The sequence below is a fragment of the Mesoplodon densirostris genome, chromosome 12 (genome assembly GCF_025265405.1).
Source record: "Mesoplodon densirostris isolate mMesDen1 chromosome 12, mMesDen1 primary haplotype, whole genome shotgun sequence".
NCBI lineage: Eukaryota > Metazoa > Chordata > Mammalia > Artiodactyla > Ziphiidae > Mesoplodon > Mesoplodon densirostris.
The window spans coordinates 42,118,094-42,142,912 of record NC_082672.1 but is presented as its reverse complement, the minus strand read 5'-3'; the positions used below and the strand labels follow the sequence as shown (position 1 = coordinate 42,142,912).

The 24,819-nt window shown below is 39.4% G+C and overlaps 1 protein-coding gene across 3 annotated transcripts in view; it reads right to left on the bottom strand.

The window, feature by feature from the left end:
• The window catches only part of MAN1A1 (mannosidase alpha class 1A member 1), a 183,606-nt gene that overhangs the window by 128,600 nt on the left and 30,187 nt on the right, over positions 1 to 24,819 (bottom strand). For all 3 annotated transcript variants that reach the window (XM_060114873.1, XM_060114871.1, XM_060114870.1), the window contains 2 exons: positions 9,133 to 9,229; positions 6,706 to 6,821 (listed from right to left, as the gene is read on the bottom strand). In XM_060114873.1, the coding sequence (XP_059970856.1) occupies positions 6,706 to 6,821; positions 9,133 to 9,229 (213 nt within the window). The remainder of the gene's footprint in view (positions 1 to 6,705; positions 6,822 to 9,132; positions 9,230 to 24,819) is intronic.

Genomic DNA, 24,819 nt, shown 5'->3' with positions numbered 1-24,819 from the left:
TATTAATATTCATGCAGCACTTTTTAAGATGTTCTAAAACTTTTCCAGTGACTTACCCTAATGACAGGAGATGGGTTAGGGCAGGCAGAGAACAGTATGTAAAGGAGGGAAGCCCCAAACAGCCTGCAACACTAAAATCTTTTGGATTTATCTTAACAATGTAGATTTTGTAGTCTCCTTCAATCTGTGTTTGTTTTAAATGAGATTAAATCCCTTAAATCTTTAAGTAAGGTCACATTCCAGGAATATGCCCCATGTAGTCCATGGCTTCTAGTACATAGCTGTATGTGAGCACCAGTTTGAGAAGCAGATCCAGCCTTTGTTTAAACGGCATGCACCTGCTAGTTAATTTCACAATTGATGAGCAAGTGGAAGGTGGATATTTTGGGCTTAAGGCCTACCCACAAAACCATGTGGACTGGAGAAACTGCGCTTTCACTTTGAGTTTCCTCTAACAACAGCCTTTGAATCAAAGAACACACTTAACCAGAATCATACATACATTTAATAAAATATATGGTATAATTAAGTTTACATCGAAAATCAAGAGGTGAAATCATGGAAAAACAAGGCTTCACTACTTATCTCTCATATTGCCTTAGGTGTCTTAGACTGATAATTTCCACCTTAAGTTTATCCCTTTCCTTAGTATTGCTGTCCTCTGGCTTACTATACGTATATGTGAAATTATGAGATAAAGTGATAAAGCTTGCTAAAATGGAAAAAAGTTTAATTCAATAAGCCATTTTGTATGGCTCCCTCCCCCCATCCTTCACGTTATCCTCCATCTCTCTACTGGGAAAGGTGTCCTTCAAATAAACAGATCAGGAGCTCACAGACATGAAGAATCTAACCATATCCAGACAAGAGGGAAAGTGAACACTTCAAAATCCCTGTTTCAACCTGAGTGCCTAAAAGATCAACCTCTTACAAGATGGTATTTTAAATAACTCAGAGAAATTTATTAGGTTGTATTTTTTATAAGCAACTTATTTACCAAAATTATCTATAAAATGATAGATTTTAGTAAATGAAATAATGGGCTTGACCATTTTAATAACAAATTTAGGTTGGAGAACAGATTCAGCCACAGTTTTTGACTGCAGAACTACAGAGGCGCAGACTTTCCTTGAAGAATAGATATATTGTTTCTTTGCACCTTCAGGCCTTATGATAATTATTTAGAATCAAACCTGCATCAAGTTTAAGGAATTCTCCTTAATTCTTAGCTTATGATTCCATACAGCGGGCAGGTCTGATTGACTGCATTAAATTGAAAAAGACTTCTTGGAAAAGAACTTTCATTTTCAGAAATATCTTAATCCTCTTCTCAGTGTTTGGTCCCAATTATCAGAGTTGTTTTTTTTAAAGAGTATTTCTCTGAGCCCTAAGATCAAAGAATACTTCTTTGCTAGCTATTCCTCCAAACTTCCTGTCAGCTTTCTACTCAATGAACTATAAGCGAGGAACAAGCAAGCATTAATAACAACTGTCCCACTACAAACCAATGCAATAACTGTTTAATAACAATTGCTCCGCTACTAACATATAGTAACTATGCTTTACCTTACTGAGAACCAGTAGAAACATCAGACTTTACAAACCCATTGCTTAAAGACAGGTCATTGCCTATAAGCCTTGCCTATGTTTAGGCTTAGCATACACATTCATTTATAAATGGTACTTTAAAGTATGTGTTGTATTAACATTCTGAGGATTACAACTCCTTTTAACAGATTAAATAGCAACATTAAACTTTATAGCTTGGAATAACATATGTCTGAGCAGTTTTTAACTTCATATTTAAGTAACGTGATAAATCTCTTTAGATGAACAAAGTGCAAATTCTTTGGGCCATAAAGATAGGCAAAATCAACATCTTCTGTCAGTAGATTGGTTTTACCACGAAGGTCCAGAAGGACCCTCAAGTAGCAGTCCAATCTATATATCACTAATTATGGTCAGAGGGAACAGATCAGTATCCTTATAGCCAGAACCCAAATAATCACCCTTGGCAGACACTGATTAGCATTCGGATAGAAAACATTAAATAACTCCATTCGACAGGATAATTAACTCAGTTATTTGCACCATTAGGATGTAATGCTGCTCTAAAACAGAGCTTTTACAAGAGCAATACTAAGGCAAATGTCACCTTTCATGCTCCATGGCATGGAGCTCTGGACCTAAGCCAAGAACTCATTCAGGCATTCAAGAAGATCCAAAGTTGCTTTTTGAGGTCAATTTACAACCTTCGGATAGAGAACCCTACAGCTTATTTTCCTGAAAAATAGGATGGCATTCCGGTTGGATAAGAGAACAATCCGAATCTTTAAACTAAAAAATAAAGTCACTGTTGCCACCAATATCTCTGTTATTTTTCAGGAAAAAAAATGGTGTAATTGGTGACATAATCACTTGAATCTGTGGGTAGAACGAGTGAATATAAGACAAATTCTCTAATGGGACATAATAAAGCCAACTAGAAAATTGTAAGTTGAAGCACTTTAAAATGATTAGGAGATGGGACTTCCCCGGTTGCACAGTGGTTAAGAATCTGCCTGCCTATGCAGGGGACACAGGTTCGATCCCTGGTCCAGGAAGATCCCGCATGCCATGGAGCAACTAAGCCTATGTGCCACAGCTACTGAGCCTGTGCTCTAGAGCCTGAGAGCTACAACTACTGAGCCCGTGTGCCACAACTGCTGAAGCCCACGCACCTAGAGCCTGTGCTCCAAAACAAGAGAAGCCACCACATTGAGAAGCATGCGCACCGCAACTAAGAGCCACAACTACTGAGCCCGCTTGCCGCAACTAGAGAAAGCCCGCGAGCAGCAATGAAGACCTAATGTGGCCAAAAAAAAAAAAAAAAGATTAGGAGAGTAAATCAAGATAGCTGTCCTGAATTTATGTTTGTTATTAATTTTGATATGGGAAGTATTATCATTTGGATATTATTGATAAACTTTTATATTTTTCAAGGAAAATATGGCAATACCCAAAGAAAGAACTGCAACAAATGTTTCAAGACCTTTCAAATTAGGAATAGTAAAATAAACAGAAATTCGAGACCTGTGACTATGGCTTTTTTTTTTTTTTTTTTTTTTTTTTGCGGTACTCAGGCCTCTCACTGTTGTGGCCTCTCCCATTGCGGAGCACAGGCTCTAGACGCTCAGGCTCAGCGGCCATGGCTCACAGGCCCAGCCGCTCCACAGCATGTGGGATCTTCCCGGACTGGGGCACGAACCCGTGTCCCCTGCATCGGCAGGCGGACTCTCAACCACTGCGCCACCAGGGAAGCCCGACTATGGCTTTGAAAAGTGTATTTTAAAAGTATATTTTGAAGGGTATAGCCCAAGACTATCAATAACAGTCTTAAAATGATATTTTACATAAAAATCTTTCAACTCATTGAATAAGTTATTAAAATACAAAAATACAATTTTAAAGAAACAAAGCTCAGTATCTTAGCCATCACTCAACCTATAGTCTAATCCCTTTATCTTACAAGTAAGGAAGCTAAAGAATTTGCTCTTCTTCTCTTCTAAATACTCTGGGCTTCTCTGGTGGTGCAGTGCCACAACTACTGAAGCCCATGCACCTAGAGCCTGTGCTCTGCAACAAGAGAAGCCACCGCAATGAGAAGCCTGCGCACCGCAACTAAGAGTAGCCCCGCTCGCCCCAACTAGAGAAAGCCCACACACAGCAATGAAGACCCAATGCAGCCAAAAATAAAAAAATAAATTTATAAAAATAAATAAATAAATACTCTGATATCCTCTATTAGATTCCCTCTGCTTCCTAATAGGTCCCTACGGTCCATGGAATACATTCATGTCACCCAGTCATGGTGTGAGGCCAGCCAACTGCCTTCTGTTACCTTGTCTATTACCTTGAGAGGCGTTTTTGCTTAGTCCTTTTAAATAAATGATTCCAGAGTTTCTCAGACTACCACTGGGCATGAAAGCAAAGAACTGCTGCAGTATTTGGGGGAGGTTTGGGGAAGTAATGCTATATGTGCCAGACAAGGGACCTGGACACTATTTGGGTCTCGTGTCACTAAAGTCTACTTTCCCGTCTTCCATCATTAGACTCTGGAAGAATCTATTTCTCATTCCCCTACCTTTCTGGAGGTGAGGGACGGTGGAGGAAACACATTCTCCATTCTCTCCTCCATATATAAGCTGAAGACAAGATCATTATTATTTACTGGTAGGTAGCTGAATTTACTCAAAAATAACAAGGCAGGAAAAAAGTATTATTAAGAAACAGTAAACTCTCAGAAGGAAATCTAATTTTTTGTTCATTGCCTTAATTTTTCACACTCAGTTCTATTGGTAATATCCGAGCTACCAGACGTCATATTCAACCAAAGAGCTGTAGAACCTTACAAAATCCCTCGCTCCTTGGGCCTGTTTCCTCATATTTAAAATAAAAAGACTGAACACATCAATCTCCAAGCTCCCTTTGTATTGGAATACTGTCTCCTTTATATTCTAAATTCAATTATAAGGCAGATTAAACATAGACTCATCTGCTTGTACTTTAAGTCAGTGATCTCCAAAATGGGGTGCATACGGCAATTAGAGGAGTAGGAACAAAATATTAAAACTTTTAATTTATATATGTTTTTAATCCAAAGAGGTAGGAAAAAGACTCAGCTTTATGCTACCTTTACACTCTGAACTATGTCGGTATTCTCACTTGGTCTGTGGGAGAACAGGAGCTCCACAAAGCAGAGGGGTCAGCAGGAAAACACCCTTTCTTTGTCCATTCTCAACATACAGCATGTTACTTGTGATTGGTTATGGAGATTTACAGATATTATCAAATGCTTACCAGATAGACAAGAGGCTTACAAGAATTTTTGCAAAGTAATCTCAGATTTAAAATAATACCAATAGTGAAATAAGTGAGGCAGAGAAAGACAAATATCACGATACCATTTATATGTGGAATCTAAAATAATGATACAAATGAACTTATTTATGAAACAGAAATAGACTCACAGATATAGAAAACAAACTTATGGTTACCAAAGGGGAAAGGGGCAGGGATAAACTGGGAATTTGGGATTAACAGATACATACTACTATATATAAAATAGATAAACAACAAGGACCTACTGCATAGCACAGGGAACTATATTTAGTATTTTGTAATAACCTATAATGGAAATGAATCTGAAAAATACACACACACACACACACACGTGTATATGTGCGTGTGTGTATGTATAACTGAACTTAAAAAAACACCAATAATGCAAACATAAGTGAATGACTCAAAAACACCAGGGTCAACTTTGACTGTTCTTAAAACAAGCTCTCTGTCAACCTCATTACAAGGTAAAGCAATGACTGTGGAATTAGATTAGCTCTGACAAGATGTAGCCCTCCTTAATTATCAAGAAGTAGTATTAGAAGAGTCCACTGTCCTTAATTATGAACCTTTTCCTTGGCATACAGTGGGTATTGAGGTTTGTTAAAAATGATAGTACATATATGAAATTAAAAAAAAATATTTCATATATAAATTGACAAAAGGTTATACTGGGAATTCCCTGGCAATCCACTGGTGAGGACTCTGAGCTTCCACTGCAGGGGGCATGGGTTCAATCCCTGGTCAGGGAACTAAGATCCCTCATGCACATGATGTGGCCAAAAGAAAAAAAAAGTTTAAACTGATAAGGGTCTACAATCAACAAAGGTTAAAGGCTTATTTATGGGAAAGTGGATGCAGCTGCTCCTGGATGCATGTGGAGTGTTGAGATGAGCTACTTCATGGTATTACTGACTTGGCAGCCATTTTGTTTTGCCAAGTGGCTTGCAGGGGCTTTAAATGGACACTAGCCCCTCATGCAAGAGTGTGCCCTCGATTAACAGCCCCAGAGTCCCAAGCAAATGTCAGTTCCTAATATGACTCCCTCTGTGATCATGTCTCCCCCACCTCCCAGGGCCTTCCCCTTGTGCACCCCCTTAGAAAAGGCCACTGTGGAGCTTACCAATTGGTTTGAATTGACCAATTTGGCCTTTGCTTTGGAACCCCAAAGCACTTCACCCACCCCAGTAACGGCATGTGCCCCAGGTCCTGTCTTTCTGCCTGTCTGTACTCTGCCTTGATCTCCCTGTGTGGCCCCTGCGGGTGAGTCATGGACCTTCTCAGGACCTGTTAAGTAATAAACTTCTCTATTTCAATTTCTTTTGTGGTCTTTCATTGAACTGCAGCTCACCATGACATCCTGGGCTCCATTTAACAAATGTTCATCTAACAAAGTCACAATAATGCACCACGGTTCAGTGCAAAAGCATGAGCGCTGGAGTCACACAGACCTGTGTTAGGCTCACAGCCCTGACACACAACTAGCTGTGTGGTCTAGATAAGCCTCTGAGGCTCCGATTTCTAATCTGTAAAGGTGTGAAAATAATACCCATCTCACAGGGTTGTTGTGAGACTTGAACAAGAATACTTGGCACATGTAGGTCTTAATAAATATTAATTTCTTTTTCCTTACTCTTAGTTTGCCAAAAAACAAAGGCATGGATTTGTGTAGTAAGGGAGGGCAAGTTAAGAATATAGTATGATACTACTTAAAACTGCATTATTTGTTTCTGCTAGGGTACAGTGCAATAATCTGCCCCACAAGAGAATTTATTTATGTTAACTGAAATTTAAGAACTGAATTGGCAGCTTTTTTTAACTTACCATATTAAAATTTAGATTTTCGTCAACCCATGCTTTTGCCTCTTCAAATTCGTCTTTCATTTTCATAATAAAAAGTGTATCTAGGGCATCTACTATTGTTGCTCCTTGGATATTACCTGAAAATATCAGAAAAATATTTACTCAGTAAAACACCTTTGACAGATCCATACATGCACATTGACCACACCTTGGAAAGGAAGTGGGTAATACCGAATTTACTGGTAAACAAGAATACTGAACAGTCTAAACATCTTTCAGTGAAAGAAAACTGAAAAATTGCATCAGAACCAAACTAAAAACTATCACAGGCTATAGATTGGTACACTAATCTTTAAAGTTTCTGAGTTGCAGAAAATAAATCTCTTAGAAATCTCATTTGGGATTGCATTCTCTAGCAAGAAAAAAAAAAAAAAGACCTGAAACCAAGGAGCAACACACTTATTAATTTTAATGTAATTACATCAAAGTGCACCTGTGCAAAACTCTTTAAATGTAATTAGATCTAAAATTGTTTAGTGATAGCTCTAAGAAACCATTACTCAAAAATGGAATTCTGCCCCCTCTTTTTGCAGCCCTGACTGATCCTAACCTCTCCTCCCATCCTCCTAGCCAGTCCTGACTCTCGTTTATTTCCTCTGAACTCCCTCAGCAGGAAGACTTTACACTGCTCTTGCACTCACCACTTTCTGTCTTCCATTATAACTACTTATATGCATCTCCTCTTAGTCTGTAAACTTCCTCAGAATAGAGAAGTCATGTCTTATTCACCTCCACATTCCATACTAAGAGACTCAGTATGTTTCTAAGGTTAATAATAAATTAAAAAACCATCACTGTATTAACAGAGAGCCAAGTAATCTCTTCGATAAAGACTATGGCAAATTTACACAAAACTGACTTCTTAATACTATGAACAACTTATAGAGATAAAAGCAAAAATAGAATTAAAATTTTTTAAAAGTTATAGTAAACAATAAAAAATTAAGACCTTTGAGTCTGCATGAAGTTTCTGAGTTTCTCTCTTCAATTCCTACCTCCCATCACCCATGTTAACTAGTCACCGTGTCCTCAAAAACACTACTCTAGCAACGTCTGAAATTACTTGTACTGCCACGACTCCAGGTGTGGCTCTTTTCATCTCTAAAGTGTGTCACTGTGATCGACCAGCCAGCCCTTTCCCCACTCTTCCAGCTCTTCCTAACTGTTCCTGCAATGCCTTTCTCCCTACCAGAGAGCCTATGGTTCTTCAGAACTTCCTATGAATATCTACTGAACCACCTAGTGCTTTGCTAATTCACTATCTACACATATGTCTTCTGCACTAGGTCATGAACTTGGCAAAGACTTGTATTGTGTTTATTAACACCAGTGCTGGAAAGAGAGCCAAACGCATGGAAGGTCCTAAGTAAATGGAAAAGCATAATGGGGTGATTAGGAGCAGACTCTGACCTTAGCCACATGTGGGTTCAAGTCCCAGCTCAGCCAGTTAGTAGGTGGCTAACACTGGGCAAGCTGTTCTCTCAGCTTCATATTTCTCATCTATAAAATACATATAATAATGAGGTTAAATGAGAAGATGCACAGATGGCACGTGGCACATAGTGTCAGCTGATACTGTTGTTATATGATTTGATACTATTTAACATCTTTAGTTAAAGTATAGAAGGTCACCTTTTCTACAGTGAATTCAGAAGCATCAGACCAAGGTTCCCTCCTCTTCATCCTGGTACTTATAGACAAAATTGTGGGAACTGAAGAGGAATTGAGTTCAGGGCACTGGGTAGCTCTGTGACCCAAGGAGTCTACCTAACACTTCTGTTACCTAGCTTCTGCACCTCCACGATGGGAATGTTATTAATACCTAGAGTACTAATCACAGAGGGATGCTGTGAGGACCAAAAGCGATAAAATGATGCCAAAGGGGATAAAGGGAAGAAGTTTAAATAACTGACGACTCCATCCTCGCTTTCTCTTCCACTGCACAAACAGGAGATATTTAGTGCCAAAGTTGAGAGTCACTGAGATACAGTGAAGGTCACCAAGGCTGGCTGCCTTGGCCAGCTTATTGATAAAGACACAGCTTTTACCTGACAGGAAGCAGTTAATGCAGCCAACAAATGCTCCTCTGCTTGGTACCACATGGGAGCTGAAAATCATAATACTGTGCCCAGATCCATTAAATAAGGCTCTCTGGAAGTGTGCCCCAGGCATCAGTATTTTTTCAAGGGATGCAGGTGGTTCTAAAGTGCAGCCAGTGCTCTGTCTGAAGGACACACTATGCACGTTCCCTGCAGACAACTCCATCAGGTAGGCAAGTTTCCTAGCAACACAGTCTGGAGGATCACACAAATTTTTTCCATCACCCACAAGTTCAGTCGATTGGAGAGAAGTCACTGTCAGTAAGGAGGCAAAGCACATTCTACTCACCAAACAAACTGCTTGAATGGCCTCCTTTTGATACAGGCTTCAGTTCATTTTTTCCCCAGGCATAACGTTTATAATTATTCCAGGCATGTTTCATCATCTGAGAAAAGAAATGAAAATGGGATTATATTTTGAATTTGAGATGCTTTTGCTTCAAAATAGATCATATATTGAAGACCTAAAGGTTAAAACACTGAAACTCACTGCTTTATTAAAAGGATGGCAATTAAAAGGGTGACAAAGGGTATGAATAAGTGGGAACACACACATAACACACAATTACACATCATCCCTTTACGTTTACAAATGGAGATATTTTTAATCCATTTAATCCCATCTCATATACATATTTTCAAGTCAGTTCTCAGCAACAGAAACTTAGCTTATCATAAAAGGATGAGCCATTCTTACATTTATCTATTTCATCCTCATGATGCATTAAATCTGCAAAGACTGCATACTTAAAATTCACATTTTTGCATAAGGTTCTCTGTACTTAGTATATAGACAAATATCCAAAAGTTATGACTTTAAACACTTTGATGTATCTTGACCAAGTCTATATGGAGAAGTATTTTTAAATATCTATAGGAAATGAAAAAAAGAAACTCTACGGGTATACATAGATTTTGGAAAACTTCAGCTTAATATAATTAATCTTTATTTGCATACATATCTGTGTACACATATATAACTGAAGACTAATTCTATATATTCCCAACCTAGACTCCTTGTACCAGGAATGTTTTTGTTTTTGTTTTTTGCGGTACGTGGGCCTCTCACTGCTGTGGCCTCTCCGTTGCGGAGCACAGGCTCCGGACGCGCAGGCTCAGTGGCCATGTGGGATCTTCCCGGACCAGGGCACGAACCCGTGTCCCCTGCATCGGCAGGCGGACTCTCAACCACTGCGCCACCAGGGAAGCCCCAGGAATGTTTTTAAAGTCCCAAACTCTCTGCTATAAATTAGTTGTATACCTTTTTTAATTTTAACAAAATTAATTTATCTACATATAATGAAAACCAATCAATTTCTCCTGACTTATAGACTAAGTTCCGACCTGTTGTGCTAGATATTAACTCTAGCAGAAAGTGAATAATTTTCAAGGGGAGAAATTGTTCTCTAAGAGCCTATCAAAGTTATACAAAAATTTGTATAACTACTGTGTAATAGTTGTATTTTTTTTCAATGACTCCAAGAATATACTGTAGATAATTATTTTTGCATACATTTTTTTAAAGGGTTGAGGACTCCTCACCTGTCTAGAATTTATTCATGCCACTATTCCCAATCCATTAGCAACAGTAATTAAAATATGGACATAATCTGGAAATATTCTAATCTGGCTCCATATTTTAAAATATCTTAAAAAGCATCATATAAAGTTATAAATACTATGTAAAGGCTGTTTATCACTAAAAATCTGCAGTGAGATCAATACAATTTTATTAATAAGAAAGTCTTCATATGTCCCTGAAAACAATAATGCACATCTTTCTTTAATCAATTTGTATATTTTCTTCCAATCCCACCAGTACTGCTACTAATAATAGCTACCCAAAAACCTGTACTATCTGCTGGGTACTCTGTTAAATGCTTTAAATTCAGTATTGCATTCAATTCTTGTTATAACGTTATGAAATGCGTTGTATTATCATTGTTTGGTAGATGAAGAAACTGAGACTTTTAGAAGTGAAAACACGAACAACTTTACTCACAGTCATAACATTTCTCCACAGCTGTGGAGCCAGGGTTCATCCCTGTGATGGCCTGACTCTAAAGCCAATGGCATTAACCATACACTGCATCGACTTCCTTTAACGAGTCGGCAACAGAATCTTCCTTTGATGAATCAGATTGCTGATCTTCTAACAATCAATAGAATGTGTATATCATAGGGTTTTTGAGATTTTCTCTTATAAATTAATTTTGTTGGAAAGTATAAAAGGTTTGAAGGTAAAATAACCTGATTTATATCCCTATCGTACCACCAATTGGTCCCATAATCATGGATGAGTCACAGTTTTGTGAGACTTTCTTTATCTGAAAACTTGGGATCATAATTCCTCACAGGGTGCATGTAAGGATTACATGAGCATGGCCTGTGTGATGGCTCCCAGCACACATGGCGAATAATCATATGCTTATTGAATTTTAAGCCTATATTGAGGTCAATTAACTTCACATCACAGAAACAGAAACCAATGAGCCTCTGAAGAGACTAGGTATATGAACACTAGGTATAAAAACACCTTGAGATTACATCTCAATTTGACTTGGTTTTCCCATTAAATGTACTGTATTTGGTAAACTCTTCATTCCTATTCCAAGGATAAATTCAGAAGCTTTTGGAATACACCTGATGCAAGAACGGAAAAAAAAAAAAATGTTACGATGATTTGTTTCAGCTCCAAGTCTGAATCGAAACCAGTGCCATGTACTATTAATAACTCAAAGACCGCATAAAGCTTTCTTATAGAAGACTGTTGTCAAAAATTATCATTTATACAATGTACCACTAGAACAGAACCTCACTGAGTTACCACTGTAGTATATATTAACTTTCCTTATCTCTTTTTCCCCCAAAAAGAAAATTTAACACCAATTGCTTATCCGCCTGCATTTCAAAAGCTGCTGTGACCCGTTTCTCGAAATGGGCTCCTCATCCCATGGGATTTCTATGTGCAAAGTTAGAAAAGGAAAAGAAAACAATGTGGTCAAAGTGCCCTGTATGGAGCTCTAAGAGTGGTGTCTCCAAGAATCTGTGAAATGAGGAACAGCCATATTGCTCATGGATTCCAGTGGTTGGTCACCTCTGGAAATGATTTACCACTTTAAAGCCAAATAAGACTTCATGTGTGTGTTTGTGTCTGTGTGTGTGTAGAACAACAACGAGATTAAATTCACAGGTCATATATAAAATCAACTTTGTAACTCAGATTTATGACATACAAATATTTGAAAGCATCAAAATGCTACTAGCCTCTAATTTTACAGTATTAAGCCACTAGCCAGCTAAGGGACCATGAGAATGAAAGCATTTACTCTTTCCAGACTCATATGCTCATGAGCTGACAGGACAAGAAGGTCACTTTTAAAATTCAACTACAAAGATGTCCACAGATAGGATTAATCCTTCATCTTCATAGGCTCCTTCATTTTGTTTTGTAGTCTTTCATCACTTTAATTAGGGTTAGACAGCCTGACATCTGAGGTAGAAAGATTAAAACAGGCCTAAATTCCACGTTGATTAGGATTTCAAACTCCATACTGAAACCCTAATAAAAAAAAGATAAACTGAAAACAAACTGAAGATTTTTGTTTGAATTTTATTTTTTCCTGAATATTCATATTTGCATTGGTCATACAGCTAACATACAGTGTGAAGGGAAATAAATGAGATTTTGTAATAGTAATCCTTTGTTTTGACCCAGAGAAGCTGGAATTAGGCATGAAATATCCAAAAAATAGCATGACTTCTCCTTGACTCTATGCTTATCAAAGATTCTTTGATTAGCACTTTGTTATCAATTGGCATCAGGGCTGAGTAATTAGTGCCACTTATTGAGTGTCCGCTACACTATGCGTGATAAGATGCTAAAGGACTAGCAGGGAAATGTACATGAGTCTATCATGCTTATAATCTAATAGATAAGATGGAAGCTTAACGTTTTCCCTTCTAACACACTCACAAATGTTTATAAATATGAGAACAATAAGAAAAGCAATTAAATGTTGTGCATAATAACTCCATGAAAGGATGCTCAACAACACTAATCATTAGAGAAATGCAAATCAAAACTACAATGAGGTATCACCTCACACTGGTCAGAATGGCCATCATCACAAAATCTACAAACAATAAACGCTGGAGAGGGTGTGGAGAAAAGGGAACCCTCTTGCACTGTTGGTAGGAATGTAAATTGATACAGCCACTATGGAGAACAGTATGGAGGTTCCTTAAAAAACTAAAAATAGGGCTTCCCTGGTGGCGCAGTGGTTGAGAATCTGCCTGCTAATGCAGGGGACATGGGTTCGAGCCCTGGTCTGGGAAGATCCCACATGCCGCGGAGCAACTAGGCCCGTGAGCCACAACTACTGAGCCTGCGCGTCTGGAGCTTGTGCTCTGCAACAAGAGAGGCCGCGACAGTGAGAGGCCCGCGCACCGCGATGAAGAGTGGCCCCCGCTCGCCGCAACTAGAGAAAGCCCGCGACAGCAACGAAGATCCAGCACAGCCAAAAAAAAATAATTTAATTAATTAAAAAAAAACTAAAAATAGAGCTACCATATGATCTAGCAATCCCACTCCTGGGCATATATCTGGAAGATGAAAACTCTTAATTCAAAAAGATATATGAACCCCAATGTTTACAGTGGCACTGTTCACAATAGCCAAGACATGGAAAAACCTAAGTGTCTATCAACAGATGAACAGATAAAGCAGATGTGTTACATATATACAATGGAATATTACTCAGTCATAAGAAAGAAGTAATGCCATTTGCAGCAACATGGATGGACCCAAAAATTATCCTACTAAGTGAAGTCAGAGAAAAACAAGTATCATATGATATAAATTATATGTGGAATCTAAAATAATGATACAAATGAACTTATTTACAAAACAGAAACAGAGCCATGGACATTGAGAACAAACCTATGGTTCCCAAAGGGGAAGGGTCAGGCAGGGACAAATTAGGAGTTTGGGCTTAACAGATACACACTACCATATATAAAACAGATAACAGGGACCTACTGGACAGCACAGGGAACGATATTCAGTATCTTGTAATAACATATAATGGAAAAGAATCTGAAAAGATTCAGTTAAAGTGATATAACTGAATCACTTTGCTGTACATATGAAACACAACACTGTAAATCAAATATACTTCAATTAAAAAAAATTTTGTAACTAACAGTTTGTTTCAATTTTATGTCCTAATCAAGGGCATGGGAAGCCATGAATAAAGAAAAATATGCTTGAATTTCCCCAGGTATGTGTAGATTTCATAACCTATGTTTTTGTTGCTAAGAACTACCCTTAGCAAATATTTTTATTTACTGATTCTTTAATCACATGATCTTAAGTTACTCATAAGGCACATTAAAAATCTTTTTGAAAATCTCACTCTTTTTTTCCAGACAGGCCTGATGAGGATTTTGGGCTTTCACTGCCTCTTTTAAAAAGCACACAAGTTCAAGTCCCACTTACAGGGCCATCCTGTGGGGTCGTATACAAAATCTCTATAGTCTGACAGTGTGATCTGGGTCCCTGGCCCCAGCTGACTGACCCAGGGCCTGGTGCCTGACCCACAGGGAGACAACTGAGGGCTGGCCATGAGCCTTCGAGGTGAGGCACCCGCAGTGTGACGCTGTCCCCAACGGATGGACCAACCCAATCCTCTACTCTGCCTAGGGGTGTATAACTGGGAGATAGTCACAGAGAATCCGGAGGCCAGAGAGTGATGGAGGAGCAGAGAAGTACAAATACATAAAGAAAAAAAGCCACAAGAAAGAGTCATGAAGCAGTTGAAACCATGAGGGAGACGGAAGGCAAGGAGAGAAAAATAAGAAACTGGGAAGCAGGCATGGGGTGCTCAGTTAGTTACATGGTGCCCCAGGGGAATTAGGTTAGGTTTGTAGAGCCTCTGTAAAACAGCAAACTATGCTGCTGAATGCTGAATGTTGATGAATTATCTTCCTCTCCTCCATGAGGCATGGCTCTTTGCCTGCTGAGACTGTTTACTTACTTCCCTGTGTGCCCTTATAGAAAATCCGCTTGTTTACTGAGGAGGAATGTATAAGAGCGGTGACAGGAGCAGGCACCTAACAAACTGGGTTCATATCTGAGCTCTGCCAACATCGGTGTGACTCTGAGACAATTAATCTCTCTAAGCCCACTTTCCACACCCATTAAAGGTAAATAAATAAAACTACCAGTCCAGTGGCACTCACATTCCCGCTGTCCTAGAGGACATGAAGGAGCTGTATCCGGTTCAGCCGAGGACTAGGGCAGGGGTCAGTCTACCTCCCTGATTGTTGAAGTGGAAATTGGTGGCCTTCGCTCTTCAAATTATACTTACAATGGATGCTTGGAACAACCCTGATTTTAAATGCCTGTCAGTAGTTTCCACCAAACTTTGTCTGACATGACTTGATTGTCCCATGAAAGTAACGTCTGAAACTTCCAGATAAAGATCTCATTTTTAGGATCACTGTATCAATCACTGTATCACTGTATCAATCTTCTTTCCTTTAATCTTTGGTGGAACAGGGAAATGGAAGAAAGGAAACAAGATTAAAAAGTATTTTCAGGGAATCAAGTCACAGCTTCACCAAACCCTCGCTTACTGGAAAAAAAAATTCTAGATACGTGAACACGCGACAACAATCTTGCCGCCCCTTCTTCCTCTTATCTGGTGCGGTCCTGCTCCCTATATTTCCCTGTGGGAATGAAGACTGAGAGTGAGCCGGCAGGAGACCCTGTGCTGAGGATGCCATCCCAGGGAGCAAGGCAGGTGGGCTTCAGCTGGGGGAGCCGGAGCCCTGCTGCCTAAGGGTCTGATCTCTCAGACTCTCAGTTTCTCATTTTTAAAAACAATAACTGAAGGAAACCAACGTCCCACTGAGGTGCAGGACGTTGGGGGAGGGATATATGGCAACGCTCCATACTTTGCACTCAATTTTGCTGTGAATCTAAAACTGCTCTAAAAATTAAAGTCTGCATCCAAAAAAAAAAAAAAGACAGAGAGAGAGAGAAAATAGCATTGTCTTCCTCACATCATGGTCTGGAGATCAAATCTGATAATGTCTGGCTGGAGGGAGACATCCAGAGAGTGTTCCTGGCCTTCACACGCATCTCCGCCTCACCGCCCCACCAGGTGCAGGAGTTAAACAGAGATAAGGGAGAGCAATGCAAAGGAAAGCAGACACTGTGCTACACTCACAGCGGACAGGGCAATTCAGGGAGAGAGAAATTAACAGGGTAGGAAAGAGGTCAATGTCACTGAGAGGTGACAGAACGTAGAGCATGGTATAACTCTGCATCCCCAGACACCGCAAGCCTGGAGTCTACCACAATTACAGCGTTTAGCATCCTCTTACCCTAAACGGTATTAGGATGCCACCTAAGACAGTGCTGGGAAGATCCTCCCCTTAACACCGTGTCCTGGGAAAGCCCAGAGTCCAGCCACCTTCTATCTGTCCTCACCCAGAATGGAGAAAAACCCTCCCAGCCGTGATAGTTTCCAATTTTACCCCGTATCAAATTAAAACACTCATTCAGCACCTTGCTCAACTTATCTCTTTTGAAAGCTGAAATATATTAGTTCTCTCTCCCCTTCCCCAAGGTTGTTAAGGTATTCTATTTCCAAGGTTCTTTTCCCCAAAGTCACAATGACAATTACTACTTATTGAGTACTTCTTGGTGGCAGGGGTGAATTATAAAGACGATAGAGTAAGGGTGCCAGATTTAGGAAATAAAAACCTTGCGTGGAACACACTTATAGTAAAAAAGCATTTATGTTTATCTGACATGCAAATTTAACAGAGTCCTGTATTTCATCCAGCAGCCCTAGTATAGAGGGATAGGACACACTGAATCCTTGGTTCTGTGTCCAGGGCCAGCTCCCTGGATTGTGCCCTGCTCTGCCCTGGGCTCAAAAGAGGGACTGAAAATTCAAGGGCCAGACAGAAATAGAATGGCCAGGTTTAGGGCAACTGGAAATGACAGGGAATGAGGCTAAACAAGAGTGAAGGCCCAGGCTAAAGCCATTAAAAAAAATATTCTTAAAAAAAAATTACTAAGCTTGCTTTCAAGGTTTGAGCCAGGTTTTCCAGGGGTCTAGAGAAAAAACAGTATGCTAGCTAAGGGGAAAAAATATCCGTGAGCCACAGATGGCCCACAGACCAGCCGTCTGCACTGCAAGCCCTGGTTTACGGGCACACGTGTAGACCTGACTGCTCTGTGCTTAGTAGGCCTGTGGGCATGTCGCTGCCCTCTGGCCCTCTCCCCTAGCTCAGGGAGCAGTGCCCAGCCCACTTCTGACCCAGGCTGCCTTCTGTGCCTGCTCTTGACTGTCCAGGGCCTGCCAGGACATCAATGCTGACTCTACCAAGAATTGGTGAGGTCCTTGAGACCTGAGATGTACAAAGCATTATGCACACACCTCTCAGCAATTCTCTTCCTGCTAGATGAGTGGTAGGTTCGCACTTCAGAAAGCATTTATAATTCTAAATCCTACACTGTTCTACAAGTGAAACTGCAGAAGCTGTAAAGGAGAAAGTGCCTTAACTTTGTCCAACACCTGCAAGGCGCTGGGAGGCGAACCTGATAACAATTTACCACACACTTAATCCTCCTTAATACCTCTGGGGTATTACTGCCCCATTTTACAGATGAGGAAGCAGAGGCCCAGCATAGCACAAAGGAAGAGCGAGGCATCAAACTCTCTCATTCTGATTCTTTTCCCTGCATCACTTAGGATGCCTTGACTTTTTTGCTGCTTGCAAACCTTAAGACGGTCAGCCACAGCCTCCGAGCTCTTCTGCTGCTCCATGCACAGGGCCAGCCCTACCTGGGATACAAAGAGATGCGGCTGGGCCTGACAGCTAAACGGCACACACCAAGCTGGGCTTGTAAACTGGCTCCAGGACAGGACCTGGCAGCACCAGCTTTTCTTGCCTGCATTGTATCCTTTAACCCTCAGGACCCTCCTTCCCTCCAGTTCAGCTCCCTCTCCACCTCTGTCTCCCCACTCTTCTCCTCTGGCTGTGCAGGCTACTTGGGCAGACAAGATGGCTCTGCCCTGCTCCGACCCTGCATGTCCCTGGATTTATGGAGAACTGTGAATCCCTCTCCTTCACACCAAGCTGCTGACTGTGCCGACACCTGCTCTCTTCAGCTGCGGTATTTCCTGAGCTTTATCACCACCACCAGAGCTAAGGGTGGCCAGTTTTCCTTCCCTCTTCTCCACTACTCTCCTGCTTCTTCCTTGTCTCTGTGTGTGCAATTTGTTACCACGCATCCCAGGCTGCCTCATAACCAAGGAGGGGATAGATACGCGTTCATATTTTCTTCAGATTCAGATGTCCTGAATTCTCCCACAGCCAATTTAGTATACTTTCTTTATAAAGATAGCAGGAGATATATAAAGGAGTAATTATTTAATGCTAATATTGTATGAACCCTAATGGGCTAATACACGTTAATTCCCAATGAATTGAAAGAGCAGTTAGAGCAGTAATCTCTTTTGAAAAAGACTCAGAATGCATGATAAAGCCAGTTTTAAAAAATGAGAATTCCAGTTAATTGCCACTTGTGGAGGACAGATTGTCCTGTTTCTAAGCAGCATCTCACACTCCTAAGAAAAAGCCAGTTTTTCTAGGTCTAGCTCAGAGAATTGGGTTATATGCTATTTAATGGTTCTCTTTCTTTCTGACCAAATTCTGACATTATTCTTTTTTTTTTTTTTTTTTTCTTTTTGCGGTATGCGGGCCTCTCACTGTTGTGGCCTCTCCCGTTGCGGAGCACAGGCTCCGGACGCGCAGGCCCAGAGGCCATGGCTCACGGGCCCAGCCGCTCCGCGGCACATGGGATCCTCCCAGACCGGGGCACGAACCCGCATCCCCTGCATCGGCAGGCGGACTCTCAACCACTGCGCCACCAGGGAGGCCCCTGACATTATTTTATAAAACTCTGTGCTATTACCAAATGGAAGAGGGTAGAGGACACCCCTCAAACCCCCAAAACTTGACTAAAATATAAGTATATAACTCTAAAATATTCGAAGAGAGAGTAATTTGACATCTCAAAAGTTACCCATTAGAAAAACACTTGTTCATATGTGACTATCTAGTATATTTCTTTTTTAGGAAGAAGTACTCTTGGTGAGAATGTTTTCTTTACATAGCGAAAAGCTCTCGATCAGCCAAGGGTCTGTGACTTGCTGTTATTTACTTCTCAAAAATATCCGTCTCGTAGTTAATGATTGTAGTCTCTTTCCACAGAAGTTGTCACTCGAGTTTAAACACTCAACGTCAGGGTTTTTGTTGTTTGTTTGGTTGATTTTTAATTGATCTAAAACTGCCTATGTTAGATTACCCCTGCTAAGTAAGAACTAGCAGGCTAGCAAGTGGGCCTTTGCAGGCCAGATGCCAGCTGATCTTCCCTGCCCAGTCCCCAGGCAAAGACCTAGCAGAGCTTTCCCAAACCTGGGAAACATCAGCAACTACAGATCTTTCCTGGCAGTTAAGAGAAAACGATATCCCCTGCTGCAATATCATGAAACTCCCTTTATTCTAAGAAGGAAGTCTAAAAAAAGGATCCACATAGGAAACAAATACTATCCTCATCAGTGAGTATCTTATCTCAAAAGATTTTTTTTTAGTTTTAGTATTTGTAATAATAAAGCAAGTCCAAACATTCTTTTAACTCATGCATGTCATTTCTACCAGCTTCAAATTTTCACTACATTTATCTTTTTTGCAGTAGTGACACAATAATGTTTTAGAACAAATATTCTCTCCTTTAAGGGATTTGTTCATAAGATTTGTCAACTTCACGAAGACTAATAAACTTAACATTTTTCTTTTAATATTCCTTTTTTAAGCATTACAAATACTATGAAGTTAGAACATAATTAATGAGAAACGAAAAAAGAATTAGCAAAAATTCTCTAAAGAATTGCTAATGAGCAAAAGTTAGAGATATTTGCCTTTTAAAATTATGTTCTTTTCTTCCTATTTTTTTAAGCAAGCAAAGTAGCCCTAGAGAGTCAAGACCTCTTCTCCTTCAGTTATCAAGAGGAGAGCTGCAGGATACAGCATTTCTTTTCTTTTTTTCTTTTGTGTGTATATTCTTTTAATAGACTTTATTTTTTTTTATAGCAGTTTTAGGTTCACGGCAAAATTGAGCAGAAAGTACAGAGATTTTCCATATACCCCCTACCCACACAACGTACCACCTCCCCTACTACAAATATCATGCTCCGGAATGATACACTTGTTACATTGGTGAGCCTACGCTGACATATCACCATCACCAGAAGTCCACAGTTTACACTAAGATTGTATTGTACATTCTATGGGTTTTGGCAAATGTATAATGACTTGTATCCATCATTATATTATCATACAGAATAGTTTCACTGCCCTAAAAATCCTGTGCTCCCCCTTTTCTTTCCTCTCCCCTACCCTACCCTACCCTACAACCACTGATCTTTTTACTGCCTCCATAGTTTTGCCTTGTCCAGAATGTCATATAGTTGAAATCATATAGTATGTAGCCTTTTCAGACTGGCTTCTTTCACTTAGTAAATATGTACTTAAGGTTCCTCTATGTCTGAATTTTCATGGCTTAGTAGCTCATTTCTTTTTAGCACTGAATAATATTCCATTGTCTGCATGCCTCACAGTTTGTTTATCCATTTACCTTCTGAAGGACATCTTGGTTGCTTCCAAGTTTTGGCAATTATGAATAAAGCTGTTATCAATAGGAGAGCTGCAAGGATGAGTGTTCCCTTTCAAATTAAAACCAGAAATCACTATTTTCTTAACTAAAGGATTACAAATTATAATTTTGTAAGTTATTACTTCTTGAAGGTAAAATTCGTACATATATATTGGTTATAAAATGTCACATATTACAGGGAAATTTTTCTTAAACTTCTGAAATGATTACCTGTAAAATTGTCCACTGTTAGTAAATAGTTGGGGCACTCCTTGTCATTCGAGATTCCATAATTTTATATTATGAAAGTAATCCTTTTGCATACTGCAGATCACAGTTTTAAACATTATTATCAGAGCATACCAATATTGAAAATGTGTTATAAAAGGTACTATTTTGAAAATTACCTATGAAATGTAATATTTATGTATACTAAATATCAAAAATGCTAGTTCCTAAGTATAAACTCGGAGTAGCAACTAGTGCTTCTATAAGACTTAAAATCCATAATTGGTGTGTCACAAAAAGGTACTTATCCTTAATAGAAAGGGCCAGCATTTATTGAACACTTACATGTCAGGAAATATGTAAAGCATTTACATATTCTCTCAGTCCCTCACAACAATCTTACAAGGAAAGTAGTCTCCCCACTGAGAGTCCCATTGCACAGATGAAGAAATCAAGAGGTTAAATAATTTTCCCAAGGTCAGCCCTTTAGCAGGGGTGGAGATTGCCTCTGAATTTAGGCTGACCCTGAAGCCTGTAAACTGTACTGAGCTAAAGATGTGACCCATGCAACTGGGGGAACCTGCCTTCCAAATAAGCTTCCAAACAAACTGTTAACTCATGTTATTGATATACATATTTGCATGCTTTCTATTACCTATTTAATTATTTTGGATAAACTCAACTTTCGGTAGTGAGACTTCAGAAACATGCCATGCAAAACCACCTTCCTATCTTTCCCTTTTCGAAAACTTTGCTGACACAGGAGAGAAACATTAAATATATTGGTAGATTAAGGAATTAAAATGAAAATGAGAATATCTCTTGCTTCTGGTGCCCTGTGGAAAAACATATCTTACATACACTGAAAAAGAATTTTGCTTTACATACATTTTAACATCTAAAATTGCCTTCCAGTGAAGTTCATCTCCATTTGAGCATCCTACAGTGTTAGATCATAATCTTTATTCTTGGTTTCATAGTATATGACACTTCTTCACCAAGAAAACACACCAATAATTTTTTTTGGCAACTGAAAAAAGACATTTTAGTTTAAATGTCAACAGCATTCTATAAATTGCCCCTACATTGGCAATAATATCAGATTTCTTTCTAAATACCTACCAGAAAAGTATAGCAATACTGATTATTTTTCAATGCTCTTTCTACTATAGTTTTATTTAGACTTCTACTATGTTACTAATGTTATTACTGAAGATGGCAAACAATTATTTTGGACTATATGTGGTACCACTGTTAAGGCAAGCAATCATACCTAGTATCGTTGTATCACTGCCACCGTATAAGCCATATTTTCTATGGGTTGAAGATAATCTGAGATGTTTTGTAAGTGGTGGCAAGTATTTCCCGGGTCTGAAAATGTATTACTCTAACCATTCTGTTAGAACTTTAAATTCTGATAAGGCTAGATTTTTTTCTGGTAGAAAGAGATAATCATCATTCATTCTACAGCTGCTGGATGGCAAGTGCACAGAATTAAATATATGCCAGATTCAGTGACCTGTTAAAAGTAGACGGTATTACTTAGTATTAGCTTTGGAATAACTTCCAATTTTGTTCAGCTAGTTCACGGCTTAAAAATTGGGCAAAGACCTTCATAGATTTAAGAAGGAAAAAAAAAGGTGCCAAGTTTATCAGCAGAGGTCAAGTTATTTCACTATTCAGAAAGACTACATAAAGTACAAAACAATATTAAAAATGGGAAAATTATGAATATACATTCTACCTGTCGCAGACTGATTCACTCCACACCCAAATCTCCTGCCTTGCCTGTCCTTGGAAGAGAAGCTGTAAAAGCCGAATGTGTGCTTCCCTAATCTCTCTACAGCTAGAGGTAGCTATGTGACAAAGCTCACGTCAATGAGATGTTTGTCAAGGTCTGTCAACAGCCCTGTTGTCCCTCTTCTTCCTTCCTTGAATGGAGGTGTGATGCAGGTAGATATGCTGTCACAGTGGCAGTTCTGCTACCATAAATGAGTGAAAACCCAGAACTACAGAGGCATCATCCTGATGGAGGAGACCGTGACAGCCTGCCCTGTTATGTTTTAAGTTCAAACTACAGTTATTTTATTACTTAACTCACTGATTACTAATCACTAATGAATTTAACATTTGAGTAGCTATCCTTTGGTTGTCTTTTAAAAACCTGAGTGACCAGATCAAAATTGGACTTACACCATACCCCAATCTGGGGAAAGAGGAAGTTTTTCTCTGGATTATTTCTTTTCATAATACTCTTTGGTAGCTGAAACTACTCTAAAGGTTTGATCAGAACAGTTGTATAATAATAAATAGTATGATTTATCAAAGAAATTATGGTAGTTGAGTCCTTTGTTCAAGCTTTAAAAGACCGGTATGGGTTAGGGGGATGGGCATAAATGATTAAAAAAAGAAAAAGTATGTAGTCAGGATTCCTGGATTCACCCAGAAAACAGTAACTTCATGGGACAATTTGAGTTGTTTTCCTCCACCTTGCTTGAAAAAAGTAAAATATTTGTTCAAAATGGGATAAAATATTCAAGTAAATATTGTTATCAAAGAAGAAGACTGGGCCTCCCTGGTGGCGCAGTGGTTAAGAGTCCGCCTGCCGATGCAGGGGATACGCGTTCGTGCCTCGGTCTGGGAGGATCCCATATGCCGCGGAGCGGCTGGGCCCGTGAGCCATGGCCACTGGGCCTGCGCATCCGGAGCCTGTGCTCCGCAACGGGAGAGGCCACAACAGTGAGAGGCCCGCATACCGCAAAAAGAAAAAAAAAAAAAAAAAAGAAGACTATGTTATATTTTTGAATGAAAATCTCAAATATTAGTTCAGGCATCTTCTATAATAGAACTTATCCACAGTGCTGGTAAAAACTGAATTACCCTGGGCCTCCCTGGTGGCGCAGTGGTTGAGAGTCCGCCTGCCGATGCAGGGGATACGGGTTCGTGCCCCGGTCTGGGAGGATCCCATATGCCGCGGAGCGGCTGGGCCCGTGAGCCATGGCCGCTGGGCCTGCGCATCCGGAGCCTGTGCTCCGCAACGGGAGAGGCCACAACAGTGAGAGGCCCGCATACCGCAAAAAAAAAAAAAAAAAAAAAAAACTGAATTACCCTAAAAGTTGCATCCCATTCTTGTTAAGCTATCTGAAAAGGGCTCTGGTTAAAAAATATATAAAATAGTACTTACTAAATATTGTGCTTCTGGTGAGTAAAACTAACAATATGAGTTGAAATATTTAAGTTTTATGTACTTTCAGCTGAGTTATAATTTCTTTCTCTCAAATGTAAAATTTATCTCCCTCAAATATGTGTGTGTCCCATTTACCACTGCAACAAAAAGAATAAAATACCTAGGAATAAACCTACCTAAGGAGACAAAAGACCTGTATGTCGAAAACTCTAAGACACTGATGAAAAAAATTAAAGATGATACAAACAGATGGAGAGATATACCATATTCTTGGATTGGAAGAATCAACATTGTGAAAATGACTATACTACTCAAAGCAATCTAGAGATTCAGTGCAATCCCTATCAAACTACCAATGGCATTTTTCACAGAACTAGAAAAAAAAATTCACAATTTGTATGGAAACACAAAAGACCCCAAATAGCCAAAGCAATCTTGAGAAAGAAAAACGGAGCTGAAGGAATCAGGCTCCCTGATTTCAGACTACACTACAAAGCTACAGTAATCAAGACAGGATAGTACTGGCACAAAAACAGAAATACAGATCAATGGAACAGGATAGAAAGTCCAGAGATAAACCCATGCACATATGGTCACCTTATCTTTGATAAAGGAGGAAAGAATATACAATGGAGAAAAGACAGCCTCTTCAATAAGTGGTACTGGGAAAACTGGACAGCTACATGTAAAAGAATGAAATTAGAACACTTCCCTAACACCATACACAAAAATAAACTCAAAATGGATTAAGGACCTAAATGTAAGGCCAGACACTATAAAACTTTTAGAGGAAAACATAGGCAGAACACTCTATGACATAAGTC